Source organism: Furipterus horrens, unplaced genomic scaffold (genome assembly GCF_987537825.1).
Source record: "Furipterus horrens unplaced genomic scaffold, mFurHor1.1.pri manual_scaffold_6, whole genome shotgun sequence".
Taxonomy (NCBI): domain Eukaryota; kingdom Metazoa; phylum Chordata; class Mammalia; order Chiroptera; family Furipteridae; genus Furipterus; species Furipterus horrens.
In genome coordinates this window covers 129115934-129130854 of record NW_028327176.1, presented here as the reverse complement: position 1 = coordinate 129130854, position 14921 = coordinate 129115934, and the positions used below count along the sequence as shown (strand labels likewise).

General features: G+C 39.0%; 1 protein-coding gene and 1 pseudogene across 1 annotated transcript in view; one reads left to right on the top strand and one right to left on the bottom strand.

Moving 5' to 3' along the window:
- CEP162 (centrosomal protein 162) overlaps positions 1–14921 on the top strand; it is a 68806-nt gene that overhangs the window by 36001 nt on the left and 17884 nt on the right. Inside the window, exons 17-20 of the mRNA XM_090279634.1 lie at positions 7490–7602; positions 9612–9717; positions 12121–12247; positions 14025–14188. Of these exons, the coding sequence (XP_090135760.1) occupies positions 7490–7602; positions 9612–9717; positions 12121–12247; positions 14025–14188 (510 nt within the window). The remainder of the gene's footprint in view (positions 1–7489; positions 7603–9611; positions 9718–12120; positions 12248–14024; positions 14189–14921) is intronic.
- Positions 12769–13276, bottom strand: LOC150007411 (small ribosomal subunit protein eS24 pseudogene; annotated as a pseudogene).

Genomic DNA, 14921 nt, shown 5'->3' with positions numbered 1-14921 from the left:
TCCATTGTGTAAATGTACCACAGTTTTTTGATCCACTCATCTACAGATGGGCACTTAGGTTGTTTCCAGCACTTAGCTATTGTAAACAGTGCTGCAATGAACATAGGAGTGCATAAGTTCTTTTGAATTGGTGTTTCAAGATTCTTCGGGTATAATCCTAGTAGTGGAGTCGCTGGTTCAAAAGGCAGTTCCATTTTTAATCTTTTGAGGTAATTCCATACTGTTCTCCATAGTGGCTGCACCAGTCTGCATTCCCACCAACTGTGCAGTAGGGTTCCGGTTTCTCCACATCCTCGCCAGCACTTGTTGCTTGTTGATTTGTTGATGATGGCCATTCTGACTGGTGTAAAATGGTATCTCATTGTGGTTTTTATTTGCATCTCCCTGATGGCTAATGATGTTGAGCATTTTTTCATGTGTCTATGGACCTTCTGTATGTCCTCTTCGGAGAAGTGTTTGTTCAGGTCCCTTGCCCATTTTTTAATTGGGTTGTTTGTTTTCTTGATGTTGAGTCGTATCAGCTCTTTATATATTTTGGAAATCAGTCCCCTGTCTGTGATGTCATTGGCAAATATGTTTTCCCATATGGTTGGTTTCCTTTTCATCTTGCTGATGTTTTCTTTTGCTGAGCAGAAACTCTTCAGTTTGATGTAATCCCATTTATTTATTTTTTCCTTTATTTCTCTTGCTTTAGGAGATGTATCCGTGAAGAGATTGTTACGTGAGATATTTGATATTTTCTTGCCTATGATTTCCTCTATGACTTTTATGGTGTCACGGCTTACATTTAAGTCTTTGATCCATCTTGAGTTTATTCTTGTGTGTGGTGTAAGTTGGTGGTCTAGTTTCATTTTTTTGCAGGTCCCTATCCTGTTATTACTTTTAAGAGCCATGTTCCTTAAAAACTTTCCTATTTTTCTATAACACTTTTCAGTAGATAATATTGAATATTTTATTATTATATTGAAAAATATGAATCTGAAATCACTTGAGAATGAAATTTTTTGAATTAAATGGGAGAAAATTTGTGTGTCCTATAGAAAGCAAATATCTGTGATATGTGATAGCATCTGGGTGATGTTGACTTGACAATCAACCAGGACAGGTTTAGTGATCTCCAGCATGAGATTTCATCTTAGTTCTTCCCTCTTCCCTCCTCTCTCCATTATTATTTTACTTCCCTCCCCTTCTCTTTCTCTTATGTTTTTCTCTTGTTGTTTAAGTATATTTTATTGATTATGATATTATAGTTCTCTCAGTTTTTCCTCCTTCCCCCACCTCTGCCCAGTATCCCCTTTACCTCCAACAATCCTCCCCTTAGTTCATGTCCATGGTTGTGCATGTAAGTTTTTTTGCTTCACCCTTTCCTATACTATTCTTGACATTCCCCTACTTTGTACCTACAAATTATGCTTCTTAATTCCTGCACCTTTCCCCCGATTTTCCCCCTTCCCACTCCCAGCTGATAACCCTCCAAATGATCTCCATACCTATGATTCTGTTCCTGTTCTGGTTGTTTGCTTTGTTTGTTTGTTTGTTTGTTTGTTTTTTGAGATTTAACTTTGGTAGTTGTAAATTTGTTGTCTTTTTAATGTTCATGGTTTTGATCTTTTTCTTAAATAAGTCCCTTTAATATTTCATATAATAAGGGCTTGGTGATGATGAACTCCTTTAGCTTTACCTTGTCTGGGAAGCACTTTATCTGCCCTTCCATTCTAAATGATAGCTTTGCTGGAGAGAGTAGTCTTTGTTGTAGGTCCTTGCTTTTCATCACTTTGAATACTTCTTGCCAGTTCCTTCTTGCCTGCAAAGTGTCTGTTGAGAAATCAGCTGATAGTCTTATGGGGACTCCTTTGTGGGTAACTCTGCTTTTCTCTTGCTGCTTTTAAGATTCTCTCTTTATCTTTAACCTTTGGCATTTTAATTATGATGTGTCTTTGTGTGGTCCTCTGTCCAATCTGTGCTTCCTGGACTTATATGTCTATTTCCTTCACCAAATTAGGAAAGGTTTCTTTCATTGTTCTTTCAAATAAGTTTTCTATTTCTTGCTCTTCCTCTTCTCCTTCTGGCATCCCTGTGATTCAGATGTTGACACATTCTCGTTTTTTTTAATTCTGTTTCTTCTCTATTCTGATTGACTGTTTATTTCTTCCTTATGTTTCAAATCATTGACTTGAATCCTGACTTCCTTTTCTTAACTGTTGGTTCTCTGTGGATTTTTCTTTATTTCACTTAGTGTAACCTTCATTTCTTCCTTTATGTTGTTGCTGTACTCAATGAGTTCCTTTGGCATCTTGATCACCAGTGTTGTGAACTCTTCATCTGACAGGTTGGCTATCCATTTTGTTTAGTTCTTTTTCTGGGGTTTTGTTCTGTTCTTTCATTTGGTCTATATTTCTTTGTCTCCTCAATTTGGCAGCCTACCTGTGTTTATTTCTGTGTATTAGGTAGAGCTGCTTTTACTCCCTATAAAAAGCACCTGTAAATTGTGTGGGGTGGAGCCTCAGGTAATAGACAGGGTGGGGCAACTCATTTATTTCATTGCTTTGTGGCTATGTGTGGTGGGAGGGCTTGGAGAGAGAATTGTGCTGCTGCCTGGCTTCTGGGGGGTTTGCCTGGCACCCACCCCATCTCCAGTCACTTCACCCACTCCCCTTATTTGACTGACACCCTTCCAGCTGTTATCCTGGTGTTGAATCCCAGAGTGGGTGGGTTTGAGTACGTTTTAAGACCGTATGGGCCCTTTAAGTGAATTTTCCTGAAAATCTGACATTTTCTTCCACTGCTCCAACCCCCACTGGTTTTTATAGCAAGAAGTTATAGGGATTTATCTTCCTGGTGCTGGAACCCTGGGCTGTTTGGTCTGGCCTGCAGCTGGGATCATTGGCTCCCAAGGTGTCCGTCCCAATTTTTTTTTTTTTTTTTTAAGTATATTTTATTGATTATATTGTTACAATAGTTCCAATTTTTTTTTCCCCTTTGCTCCCCTCCGCCCAGCACCCCCCTTCCCCAACAATCCCCTCTCCAAGTCCATGCCCATGGGTCGTACATACAAGCTCTCCCGCCTCACCCTTTCATATATTCTTCTTCTTCTTTTTTTAAAATTAATTAATTAATTAGTTAAATATTTTAACAATAAAAAATAACAATTCCTCCCTCTCAGACTTAAGACCCTTTACAATCTTATAAAGGACAATGGATGAAGGTCTCGGGCTCCTCTAGCTGCTTCAAGCTGGACATGGTCGTCGTCCTACCTACCCGTGGGTCAAGAAATCCCTAATAAGAGTGGGGATGTGGAGGGGAGGGTGGCCTTCCCACAAGGGGAAGGATCGTGCAGACTCCAGGTTGGTTGGCTGTCTCTGGACAGCGGCATGCTTGGTTTGACAGGCTGGCATCCTTGTTGTATTCTGGGGGCAACAGGGTTAAAGGACATCATTTAATCCGTAACCACTAGATGACAAAAGACAGGTATTAATTTTTCAATGTCCCACATTAGGGAAAAGAAGGGCTTCTTTGGAGGAAGGTGTGCCAGGTACATCTCACCTGTCCAAAACCCTTTTGCCCATTATACTTATTTTGGACTGAGGGAAATATTTTAGGTTTCCCCCATCTCAGGCCTCTGGGCTTTTTCTGTCCAAGCCATTAGGATAGAAAAGAGAAACCAGTTTTAAAGTGAAGCCCACATACCACCCCGTTCTTCACCAACCCAGCCACTTCGTTCAGCCAAACCATTGAGTCTCAGGAGGCAGCAATGCAGACAGGATTAAGTGAGGCCTATGCATACAGATAATCACTCAGGTAATGAGATTGTAGGCTTATGCCCTTTGAAAACAGAAAACACATGTTAATTTATGTAACATAACCCACATACAAGTCTCTAAATCTGTAGGACTGTCTTATCGGAAGGAAAATCCTTGTCCTTCTAATATTCACTGAACTTGCATTTCTATTCTTTATATTTTTATTCCCCCCCCACTAAAAAATTTTCTGTTTGTTTGTTTTTCCACTACAGTTGTCTCACTTTTTTTCCCCCTCTTGCTTCCCTGCACCCTGCCCCCCCCCCACAGTCAGTCCCCACCCAGTTGTCCATGTCCATGGGTCATTCATACATGTTCTTTGACTAGACCCTTCCCCTTCTTACCCCTTCTCTCCCTCCCATCTCCCCCTTTGTTACTGTTAGTTTATTCCTTGTTTACATACCTCTGGTTCAATTTTGCTCATTTGTTTGTGTTGTTCATTAGTTTCCTGTAACAGGTGACAGCATAAGGTAATTTTCTTTTGTTGCCTGGCTTATTTCGCTAAGCATAATTCTCTCTAGTTCCAATCATGTTGTTGCAAATGGTAGAAGTTCCTTCTTTCTTTCAGTACTTATTCATTGTCATTTTCCCCCTTTGTACTCGTGTTCCTCTCTGTCTCTCTGTTTCTTCATCTTCTTAAAGCAGACCCTTTAGCATCTCTTGCAATGCTGGTTTGGTGGAGATGTATTCTTTTAGCCTTCTTTTGTCTTGGAAACTCCTTATTTCACCTTCCATTTTGAATGAAAGCCTTGCTGGGTAGAGTATTCTTGGTTGTAGGCCTTTGTTTTTCATTGCTTGGAATATTTTTTGCCATTCCCTTCTGGCTTGTAGTGTTTCTGCTGAGAAATCTGATGATAGCCTTATTGGAGCTCCCTTGTATGTTATTAGTTGTTTCCCTCTTGCTGCTTTTAGGATTCTCTCTTTGTCTTTGAATGTTGGCATTTTAATTATGATGTGTCTTGAAGTGGGCCTGTTGGGGTTCATCTTCATTGGGACCCTCTGTGCTTCCTGGACTTGCGTGACTCTTTCTCTCGTCATGTTAGGAAAGTTTTCTGTCATTAGTTTTTCAAAGAGGTTTTCTATCCCTTGCTCTTCTTCTTCTCCTTCTGGAATTCCTATGATACGGATATTATTACGTTTCATGTTGTCCTGCAGCTGTCTTAGAACCTCTTCAGTCTTGTTCAGTCTTTTTTCATTTTGTTGCATTGTCTGGGAGTTTTTGTGTAGGTTGTCCTCCAGCTCGCTGATCCGATCTTCTGCTTCCTCTAGCCTGCTATTAATTCCTTCTACTGTGTTCTTCAATTCAGAGATCGTATTTTTCATTTCCTCCTGGCTCTTATTGATAGCTTCTATGTCCTTTTTCATGCTCACGTAATTTTCTGTGAGTTCCTTGTAGTTTTTCTGGAGTTCTTTGAAGTTTCCGCTGAGCTCATTCAGCTTCTCCATAATCCATGTTTTGAATTCCATATCTGATAGTTCGCTCCCCTCTATTTCATTTAGCACTCTTTCTGGGGATTCTACCTTTCCTTTTGATGGGAGGTTGTTTCTCTGTCTCCCCATTTTTTTGACTCCTATTGTTTGTTGGTGCTTCTTGGAATGATCTGCACTTCCTGGATCTGCCTCTGGTGGCGTCAGATCATGTACCAGTCTGGCCCTAGGCAGCCTGTTGGAGACTTCCAGGGATCTACTGCTGTTGTCTGTCTTCTTTGATTGTTAATCTATTCAATCTGTGATTAGCTGTCAGGCTTAAGGACTGTGGGTGTGGCAGCTTAATTCCTGTAGGCAGGGCTTTTGCTTCCCCTCAGGCTGACGCCACTTGGAGGGGAATGGTCTACCCGCAGTACTGGGGATGAGTCAGCACTGGGACCCAGTCAGCTGCTCCTCCAGTTCTCCCCTCAAAGCCACCGTGCCAAATTCTCCCCAAGTGTCTCCAGTCCTCTCTGCCTTCCCTCTGCTTGAGCCCAGGGTAAGTGGTGGCCAAAATATTTTCGTATGTGATCCACTTAAGAGCTCTTTTTCTCCTGCTGTTTCTCTCCGGCTAGCAAGAAAGCCTGTGGCTTTTCGCTTTTCACAGCTGATACTATTTTACTTTCCACTCTGTCGCTGTAGGCTGGGAAGCCCAGCTGGGGGTTTAGACCCTGCCCTTCTCAGGGGGAATCCCCGGCTGCTGAGCTGTTTCTCAGCCCCTTCAGCTGCCACCCGTGGGAGCCCAGCCAGCCCTTCCACGTCTCCGCACTCCCTACCGGTCACGTTGTGATGTAGCGGCCTTTTCTGTCTCTCCGTGGTTATAAGACTTCTCTCCAGCTGGTGTTCGGTTCGTTATTCCAGATGATTTCTCCAAAATTACATTGTAAATCCAGACTAGTTCTAGGAGGAAGTTAGTGTAGCTTCCACTTACTCCTCCGCCATCTTGTTTCTCCCCGTCCCAATTTTTATCCACCACATATGAATGTGAACCGCTGTTGCTGGCTCTCTGCATCACACCACGTCTCCTTGCCTCTCTGCCCCTTTTCCACCACTCCGTCCCTCCTACCTGTCTGGATGATTGTGGCTTCTTTAAATCCTTGCTTGTCAGATTTCCATATAGTTCTGGGTTTTATTTGTTTTGATATTTAGTTGTAATTCTTTTTGTGATTGCACAAGGATGAGAAGCATGTCTATCTACGCTTCCATCTTGACCGGAAGTCAGCTGCCTTTTTCTCTTTTCACAGCCATAGCCTAAGCCTTACCACCTCAGGGATGACAATGTTCACTATAAATGAAATAGTACTGATTTTACAGACACTCTCCTTGAGTTAGACCTTCCAAACCCTTAGCCTGCCATTCTGATCTTGCTTTATAGGGCATGGGTTTTAAGGAGGACTTCACAAACCTACAAGTTTGCCAGCCACCCCCTCCCACAAAGAAACACAAAATTTATGTATCAATATATATGCATTTATGTATTTTTCTGGGTGTCATTAATTCAGCAGATATTTAAGCACAGACACTCTACCAGGCACTAGGCCAGACATGATGAGATGGATCCTAGTTTTCATTAGATCCTCAGGGTCCTTGGTATTTATCAGATTCCTAATTTTAAAGAGGTTAATAAGCCACAGTACCTACGCATGGATTGGTATTTTCTCCCTCTGATCTCACTGTGTCAGTTTTTAGCTAAAGCCTAGTGGTAAACTAGGTCTGGTCTCTGCTCTGCCTTGAACTGATCTTTCAGAAACACCGAGTCTCTAACTCCCTAATCACAAAAAGTTCAGAAACAAGCATGGACACTCATTGTGACTACATCGAATTACCTTGCCATGTGAAGAAGCCAAAAACAGAAAAAAGAGGGTGCTAACAGTCCCACTGTCCTCTCCATCCCTGGAGCACGGAGTTGAAACATGGCTATTTCTACAGTCACGCACCCATTTATGTTGTAAAATCCAGTACCTCCTACTGACATTAGGCTCTTGGGCTTTGGGAATTTTTGCAACTTTTATTTTAATAAGCATTTTGGGAAAAAAAATTGTTTTCAGAAAATAAGTTTTCTTCTGTATAATATAAAGAATTTTTAAAAGAGTTTGCTTGCCCAAAAACTGAAGAAATTTTTTAAAACCTTAAAAATGTTTAAAGGATACATCTGTTATGAGCATGTGTACTTAGGTAAGTACTACTGACTTTTAACTAAAATGTTATTCTCTCTTTGTTAAAAGGAAAATGAAAGACTGTATAATCAAGTGAAAGATCTCCAAGAACAAAACAAGAAAAATGAGGCGCGAATGTTCAAGGAAAACCAGAGTTTATTCTGTGAGTTAGCTTCCTTAAAGTAAGTTCTTCTTAAATTCTTAAACTCAGATATACTTAGATTGTTTCCATGTATTTTATAGTTATAGTAATACATTTTTATACTTAGTAATGAAAAATGTGTGCACTGATTTACACTCGTAACTTCTATATTTTAATTTTTCAGTAGATTTTCCTTTAGTATTAGATGTCTGATACATACAGATGAATATTTTCAGCATATTTATATTGAGTTTGAGATCAGTTTCAGAAGATTGAACACATAGTATTCCTCTTGATTGATCATTAAGCCTGGGATGTTTATGTAATGCATATTAGTAATAATGCTAAAAAATAATCCTACAGTACCACTTTACTGTCCTAGGTCAGGTTCCATACCAGTAGAGTCTCAGAAGGGGATCTTTGAGGAAGTGTTTTTCTAGAGGATAACTCTCAGGAGGGAAGGAGCAAGAGAAGCAAGATGAGGGGTGGGTGGAGGTAGGGAAGGTAAGTACGAATGTGTTCTCAGTTGAGACTGGCTTCATTCTGCTCTCACCAGTAAGCTTGGGAGAACAGATTGCATCATGTAGGTGGTCCGCACTTGGGGCAAGAGAGCGCAGCTTTTTGCACCCCTGAGTCAGCCAGTCACTGGCCAAGAGGTGCCCCAGGAAGGGGTCGGGGGATATCCTCTGGGGAGCAGCCTTTTGTACCCACAAGCCAGTCTGTCACTGTCTGAGATGTGTCCCAGGAGCAGTTGAGGGATTTCCTCTGGGCCAAGGGGAGGAGTTGCTTTGTCCGAGGCATTTATACAGAGGAGAGCCTTGAGTTACCAACCAGCACTCACCATGGTGGGCTGATGGAGGACCAACACCTACTTAGGAATCATATTTCATGTCTTTGGGATGTTACCCCATCTAACTTTAACATATTAAATGGAAAAAGCTGAACCCCTGAACACGGACATGCTAGCGTTCTGTCTGCTTTGAGGAAATGGTTACCCGTTGGGCACCGGTTCACAGAATATTGTGTATATGCGCACATCTTCCTCTTGTTGTTGTCACCGTTGTTGGATCACCTAGGGTGTGAGGGGCAGGGCTGTTCTTAGCCCGTGCTGACCTTCCATGCGAAATAGAAAAAGGTACACAGGTTGCCAAGCAAGGGCACTTTGTTGTAAAATTTAAAAAACAAACAAAAATGATCCTTTCCAAGAGTAATGATCTTCACTGCTTCGATGCATAAACACATTTACATCTGCTTTCTTCCCAGATGCCTCAATAAAGTATTTTAAAATATTACATCTTATCCTGCCTGGCTTTTAAAACAGAGCTATTCCAGGATCTAAAACTGATATTCTAAATAAACTTTAATGAAACAAATGGTTTCTTTAGTACATTAGGGTCCGATGAGCCACCTATGGTTTTTTAATTTAATCTTTATTGTGCATTTCCCATTACCATTAGTCCCCTTATACCCCTGCCCCCCAGCAATCAGCACACAGTGGTCCATGTCCAGGAGTCCCTTTTCCTTGTTGCTCAATCCCTCCACCCCCTAGTTGTCATCTGTTCGCCATTGCGTATGGATTCTTCAACTCCTTATATAATGTCTCTGAGAAAACAAAGAAATTGTACCTAAGGTAAAAATAGTAAACTGTGTTTGGTTTTGTTAGTTTTCACGTGTATGATTGGCAGTTCCTGTTTCTCGGAAAGGCATCTAGGATGATGTGACGAGTACACAGCACCACAGGAAATAAGCAGCATGGTTTTTTGGGACTCTGACTTTTTACTTCTCTGAGAATTGGGGGGAAATATTTTATAGTTATATTACTTATTACATATTAAATAAATCAATAATCTTAGGGCTTCAGTTCCTGTGATTAAATATAAACATTTCCCTTTAAGTGGTATTTTATTGTTTAGATTAAATAAACTCTTTAGCTTCAGTGACTCACATAGTTCCAACATCCAGTAGAGTTTAGTTTTTAAAAATTGAATATTTTGTATTGAAAAGAATGCCTTGTTAAAAAAATATTTTTTTATTTTCAAAATAAATTAGAGAACAGGTGCAGAAGAATCGTTTCCTGTCTCAAGTAGTTGAAGATTCAGAGCCCACCAGAAACCAGAATTTTACAGATCTGTTAGCAGAACTACGTGTGGCACAGGTAAGATGCTTAAGGATGTTCATTATCAGCGATAATAACGATTATTATACAAAATCACCGTATGTGTAAAAAATCTGTCTTTTGTAATTATGAATAAATAAGACCCTTTTATAAGTATTGTACCATTTAAAAATTGAGAAATATCAAAGATAGCATTCAGCATACATGTGACCCTAATGTAGAGGAAACAGTGAAATACTGGTTTTAAATGGCATCCTATGTATAATACAACCTTTCTTCAGGCATTTAATATATGGAGCTATATTGGAGTCATAACCTTTTAGGGCATGCATATATTATTTCAAACAAGTTCTTCCTGAAAAATGTACAGCTAAAATAGAAAAATAATTTGAAGATGATAGTTTACCTTAAAAATTTAGTTAGCTTTTTACCTGTCTTCCTAAGTGAATTATTATACTTCTAGGGGGTAGAGATTATACCCACAAATATTTGTAGCTCATGTACCTAACGACAAAGGTAAAAATGCAATATCTGCTCCCTAATTTTTCTCTATTTTTATTTATTGTATTATAAAGAATATGCCCTAGAATTTTCTAGAGCAGTATCTATCAATGGGAGCCATTCTGGAATTTGAGGCAGGTTAATAGTATGTTAAGTAGAACAGTGTCATGTATTGCATCATTTTTATAATCCCTGTCCCCTGTGCACTCACCAGTCATTGTAACAATCAAAACCACTGCCACATTTCCAAACCTCCCCTGTGGGAGGGCAGTTCATTCTCCCCACTCCCTCCCCTTAAGAATCATAGCATTAAATTTAAAAGCCCGTCTAATCTATTTGAATGATGATGTAAACTGGAAAAATTCCAATTATGTACCACTTTTTAATTAGAAATTTATATAAAGTGGGGTTACAGTTACATAGAAATTTGAACATAGCATAGTTTAATTGATGTTTAACAGGTTTTTGTAGTATATAAAATGCCGTTTCAAATATATCCATTAGAGAACTTTTTTCATATGCATGTATATACAGAATAATTATCAGGTATATAGGTAGACAGGTAAAAATAAAGAATAAATATTATACAGACCTCCTCCTACCTCTTTATCAGTGGACCTCAAAATTAGCAAGTTAAAAAGAATATTGCCATATTTTATGAAAGCTTGGAAAAACATGGTAAGGTTTCAAGCATAGCATTAACTTCATTTGAAAACTATTAGTGAGACTGGATTTTAGACTGTAATGTAGTATTGTACAGAATTTGTAAGAATTTTTATTTTGAAACATAACTATACCAAGTGTACTACCATGAGTCCAAGAATTTCTTTAGCAGTTATGAATTCAATTCAAGGCACATTTATAGAGTATCTGCCACGTGCTTAGTCGTAATAAATCAGTCTTGGTCCCCATAGAGCTTTCAGCCTATTAAGAGCATGTACACAAATCAATGCCACATGAAACAGAAAGTACAAATGCTATACTATCGGTGCAGTGAAAGTTTGTGGGAGTGCAAAGGAGGAGAAAATCAAGAATAGCCTCATTTGATCTAATCTCTGAAAGATAAGTATGATTTGATCAAGCAGCAGAATGAGGCCACTAAGGGTAGTGTGGAATGTACAGCATACTAAGAATTCATTCAACATTTTCTTGATGTGCCAAGCACTTTTTATGCATTTATGACAGATACAAGGGTTAGCAAAATAAAGTCCTGCTTTCAAGTAAATATATAATGTGTCAGGTAGTGATGAGTGTTGTGAGAAGAAAATAAAGCAGTATACCTGGGGCCAGGGTGCAGGTTGCTGTTTGAGAAAGAGTGACCAGGGAAGGTCTTCTGGGACTTCATTTGAGCAGAATCCCTGGAATGATGGAGCAAGCCATCTGCTCTCTGGGGAAAAAGGAAACTAAGCACACACACATTGGGATAGGAGTGTGCTAGGTATGTTCAAAGAACTAGGAGGTCTCTGGCTAGAGTGGAGTTGGAGGAGGAAGATTTGTAGATGGATTCAGAGGTACGGGCAATGTTGGGAAGGTCATGGTATGGACTTTGCGTCATTAGAGGATGATGAGCCACGAAAGAGTTTCAAACAGAAGAGTGATATTGACTGACTCCTTGAAACAATTTCTCTGGCTACTGTGAAGAGAATGGACTGGGTACTGAGCATGGAGAAGGCAGACTAGTTAGGAGGTTATTATAATAGCCAGAAGTTAGAACAGTGGATAAGAAGTTCTTTCAGACAGTGCTGAGTTAGATGATTAGGACTGATTCTAGTAGTCTGTGGGGAGCTATTAATAAATGGGGGCGGTGAAGGGGCATGGTAAAAATCAGAGCTAAATTTTAGGAAAAATAATTAGCATTTATGATGAATTGTGTGAAAGAGACTATACTACAATTTATTGTGGTTAAAAATAATTTGCTCTTGTATTTCTATAAATATCAAGAAAGAAAAAAACAGTTTATTGGAAGACATCAAAAGACTGAAGCAAGACAAACAAGCTCTTGAAGTGGACTTGGAAAAAATGAAGAAAGAGAGAGACCAGGCCAAAGATCAGGTTGTTTATGTCACAGGTAAAACACTGAGCAAAAACAGTTTATACTCATAACTGTTTAACCTTGAATTTAAGTAATAGCAATTGCACAGTAACCAAAATGCTATTCCTTAAAGTATATTGCAGTGTTAGAAACATTTTTTTTAATTAGTTATACATAGGTATGTGCATTTGATTGGTTTTATCAGGAATAATTGTAAGATCAAAGAAAATCAAGGATTATTTTCAATTTGTGCCATTTTATGTTTAACTGTTTACGTGCCCATCACTCCAGCTGGACTTTGACCTTCCTGTGGGTATGGGCTGACTGTTTATCCCTGGGTCAGAAATGTAGGCTCTCAAGTATTTGCCAGGTGAACAAATAACACTGCACTGTGTTGGTAGAAAACACAAGGATAACTATGGCATTCCTATCAGCAAAAACAAAAGAGAATAAGAGAAGAATACAGAAAAGTTTAATGTAAAAAATATTACAAATAAACATGACACAAGATGCTAAATAAGGGTTTTTTTTTTTTTTTTTTTTTTTTCAAAGAACCAGAAACATAAAAGGTCTTTTATTAATCCTCATGAAAAATCTGCATCATCAGCACAGATAAAGTCACTGAAGAATCTTTACTCCTTCTTTTTGCCGGCACCAACATTGGCCTTTGCGGTCCCCCTGACTTTCTTCATTCTGTTCTTGCGTTCCTTTCTCTGTTTTCTTGAGGTCTTCTTCTTCTCATACAGGCCATGTCTTGCAAGTCTATGTTTGGGTTCATTTTTCTTTGCATAATCCAAGGAATCATAAATCATGCCAAAGCCAGTTGTCTTGCCACCACCAAAATGGGTTCTGAATCCAAACACAAAGATGACATCTGGTGTGGTTTTATACATTTTGGCTAGTTTTTCCCGAATTTCTGTCTTGGGTACTGTTGCCTTGCCAGGGTGAAGGACATCAATGACCATTTGTTTCCGCTGAAGTAGTCTGTTGGTCATGAACTTCCTGGTCCGGATAGTCACTGTGTCGTTCATGATGGTGGCTAATCTTCAAGCAGCAAGGGAGGAAAAGAGCTAAATAAGGGTTTTGGGGATGCGTGGCATATGAGCTGGGTCCTGGCAGACAGTAAGATTCAGAAGTGAAAAAATGGAGAGACGCTGTCCTAAAGTGTTTCGTGAGCATGTTATTGAGTGAACATGTGGATTGGGTGGCAGAATATAGGGCCAGAAAGGTAGATCAAAAAAGTTCTTGTTTGCCAAGGTCAAGATTTTTCCTCTGTGATATTATGATCTTCAGTGTAAGATATGTACAATAAAATCCACTTGCCTGCTTGTAAGAAAATTATTTACATTTACTTTCCTCTTCTGTATAAATAGAATAATAAGAACAGTACCCATCCTATAAGTTGTGTAAAATAAAATCATGTGTGGTAAGCACCTACTGATGTTTGCTATTGTTATCTTTTAATATAATTATAGGAATGCTTCATTTTTATTATATCCTGAATCCAATATTTATTTTTCTATGGAATCAAGTTTACTTTTATAATGAAAGTCAGTGGGGGAAACAACTGATGTATCAAAAATTTCTATGTAGCCAACTTTGCTAAGAGTTTAAGGATTTAGCTTATGAACACAATCTTCATCTCCCTTTACTAATAGTAAGTTAAACTAGACGCTATCTTGCATATACCAGTTGTTTTTTGCCTATCTTTTCATAATGCTTTTATTAGATATACATTGTTTTTAATTTAAAATCTTTTAATTCTACATTCTGAAAAATTACAATCAAGTTATTAAGTTACTTTATCCTATAGGTGAAAAATTATATGAAATAAAAATTTTAGAAGAAACACATAAACAAGAAATTAGTCGTTTGCAAAAAAGATTACAGTGGTATGCAGAAAATCAGGAACTTCTGGATAAAGATGCAGTTCGACTTAAAGAAGCAAATGAAGAAATTGAGAAGCTCAAACTTGAGGTAATAGATCATTTCAGAATGTATTTTGGTAGTCAGCCCTATTACACTCAACAGTCAGTTCTTAGCCTTGTGTCATTGAACCAATACTCTAAATTCCATGAATTAAAATAGCTGGTTTGGGTTTTGGTTTGCTTTTAGATGTGTAGTTTATTTTAGATTAGACTGCAAATAAATCCAAGCTCCTTATCATAACCTGTCAGGTCTCCACGTGGCCTGGACCCTACCTGACTCCCCAGCCTCATCCAAATCACACTCCCACAAATGTCTCTCCTTTAGCCACACCAAACCCCCCACTGATTCTTGAACACACCAAACTCAAGCCACTTGGCCTAGATTACTCTGGCCTGGACTCTTCTATGTCTCGCTCCTCATTAAGATCTCAGCTCAAATTTCTACTCCCAGAAAGGACTTTTCCTGACCAGCCTTATCTAATGTAGCTGCTAATTTCACCCTCTGACCTTTCTTTTCATTCCTTCCCTCTTTTTTATTTTCTTCACAGTACTGTCACTTTCTGAGGTTATTTTGTTAATTTAGTTTGTTAGCTTATCAACTGTCTTCTTCCACTAGAGAGAGCATCAGCACCACAAAAACAGGGACCTGGCTCAGCTTGTTTGCCGTCCATCCCTAGCAGAGTGCCATATCTTGGAATTAATACATGACTGAGTAAATTACAATTGTGCCACCTCCTAATGTTCCCCTGGTATGTTTTAAATATGCTTCTTAACATGTTTTT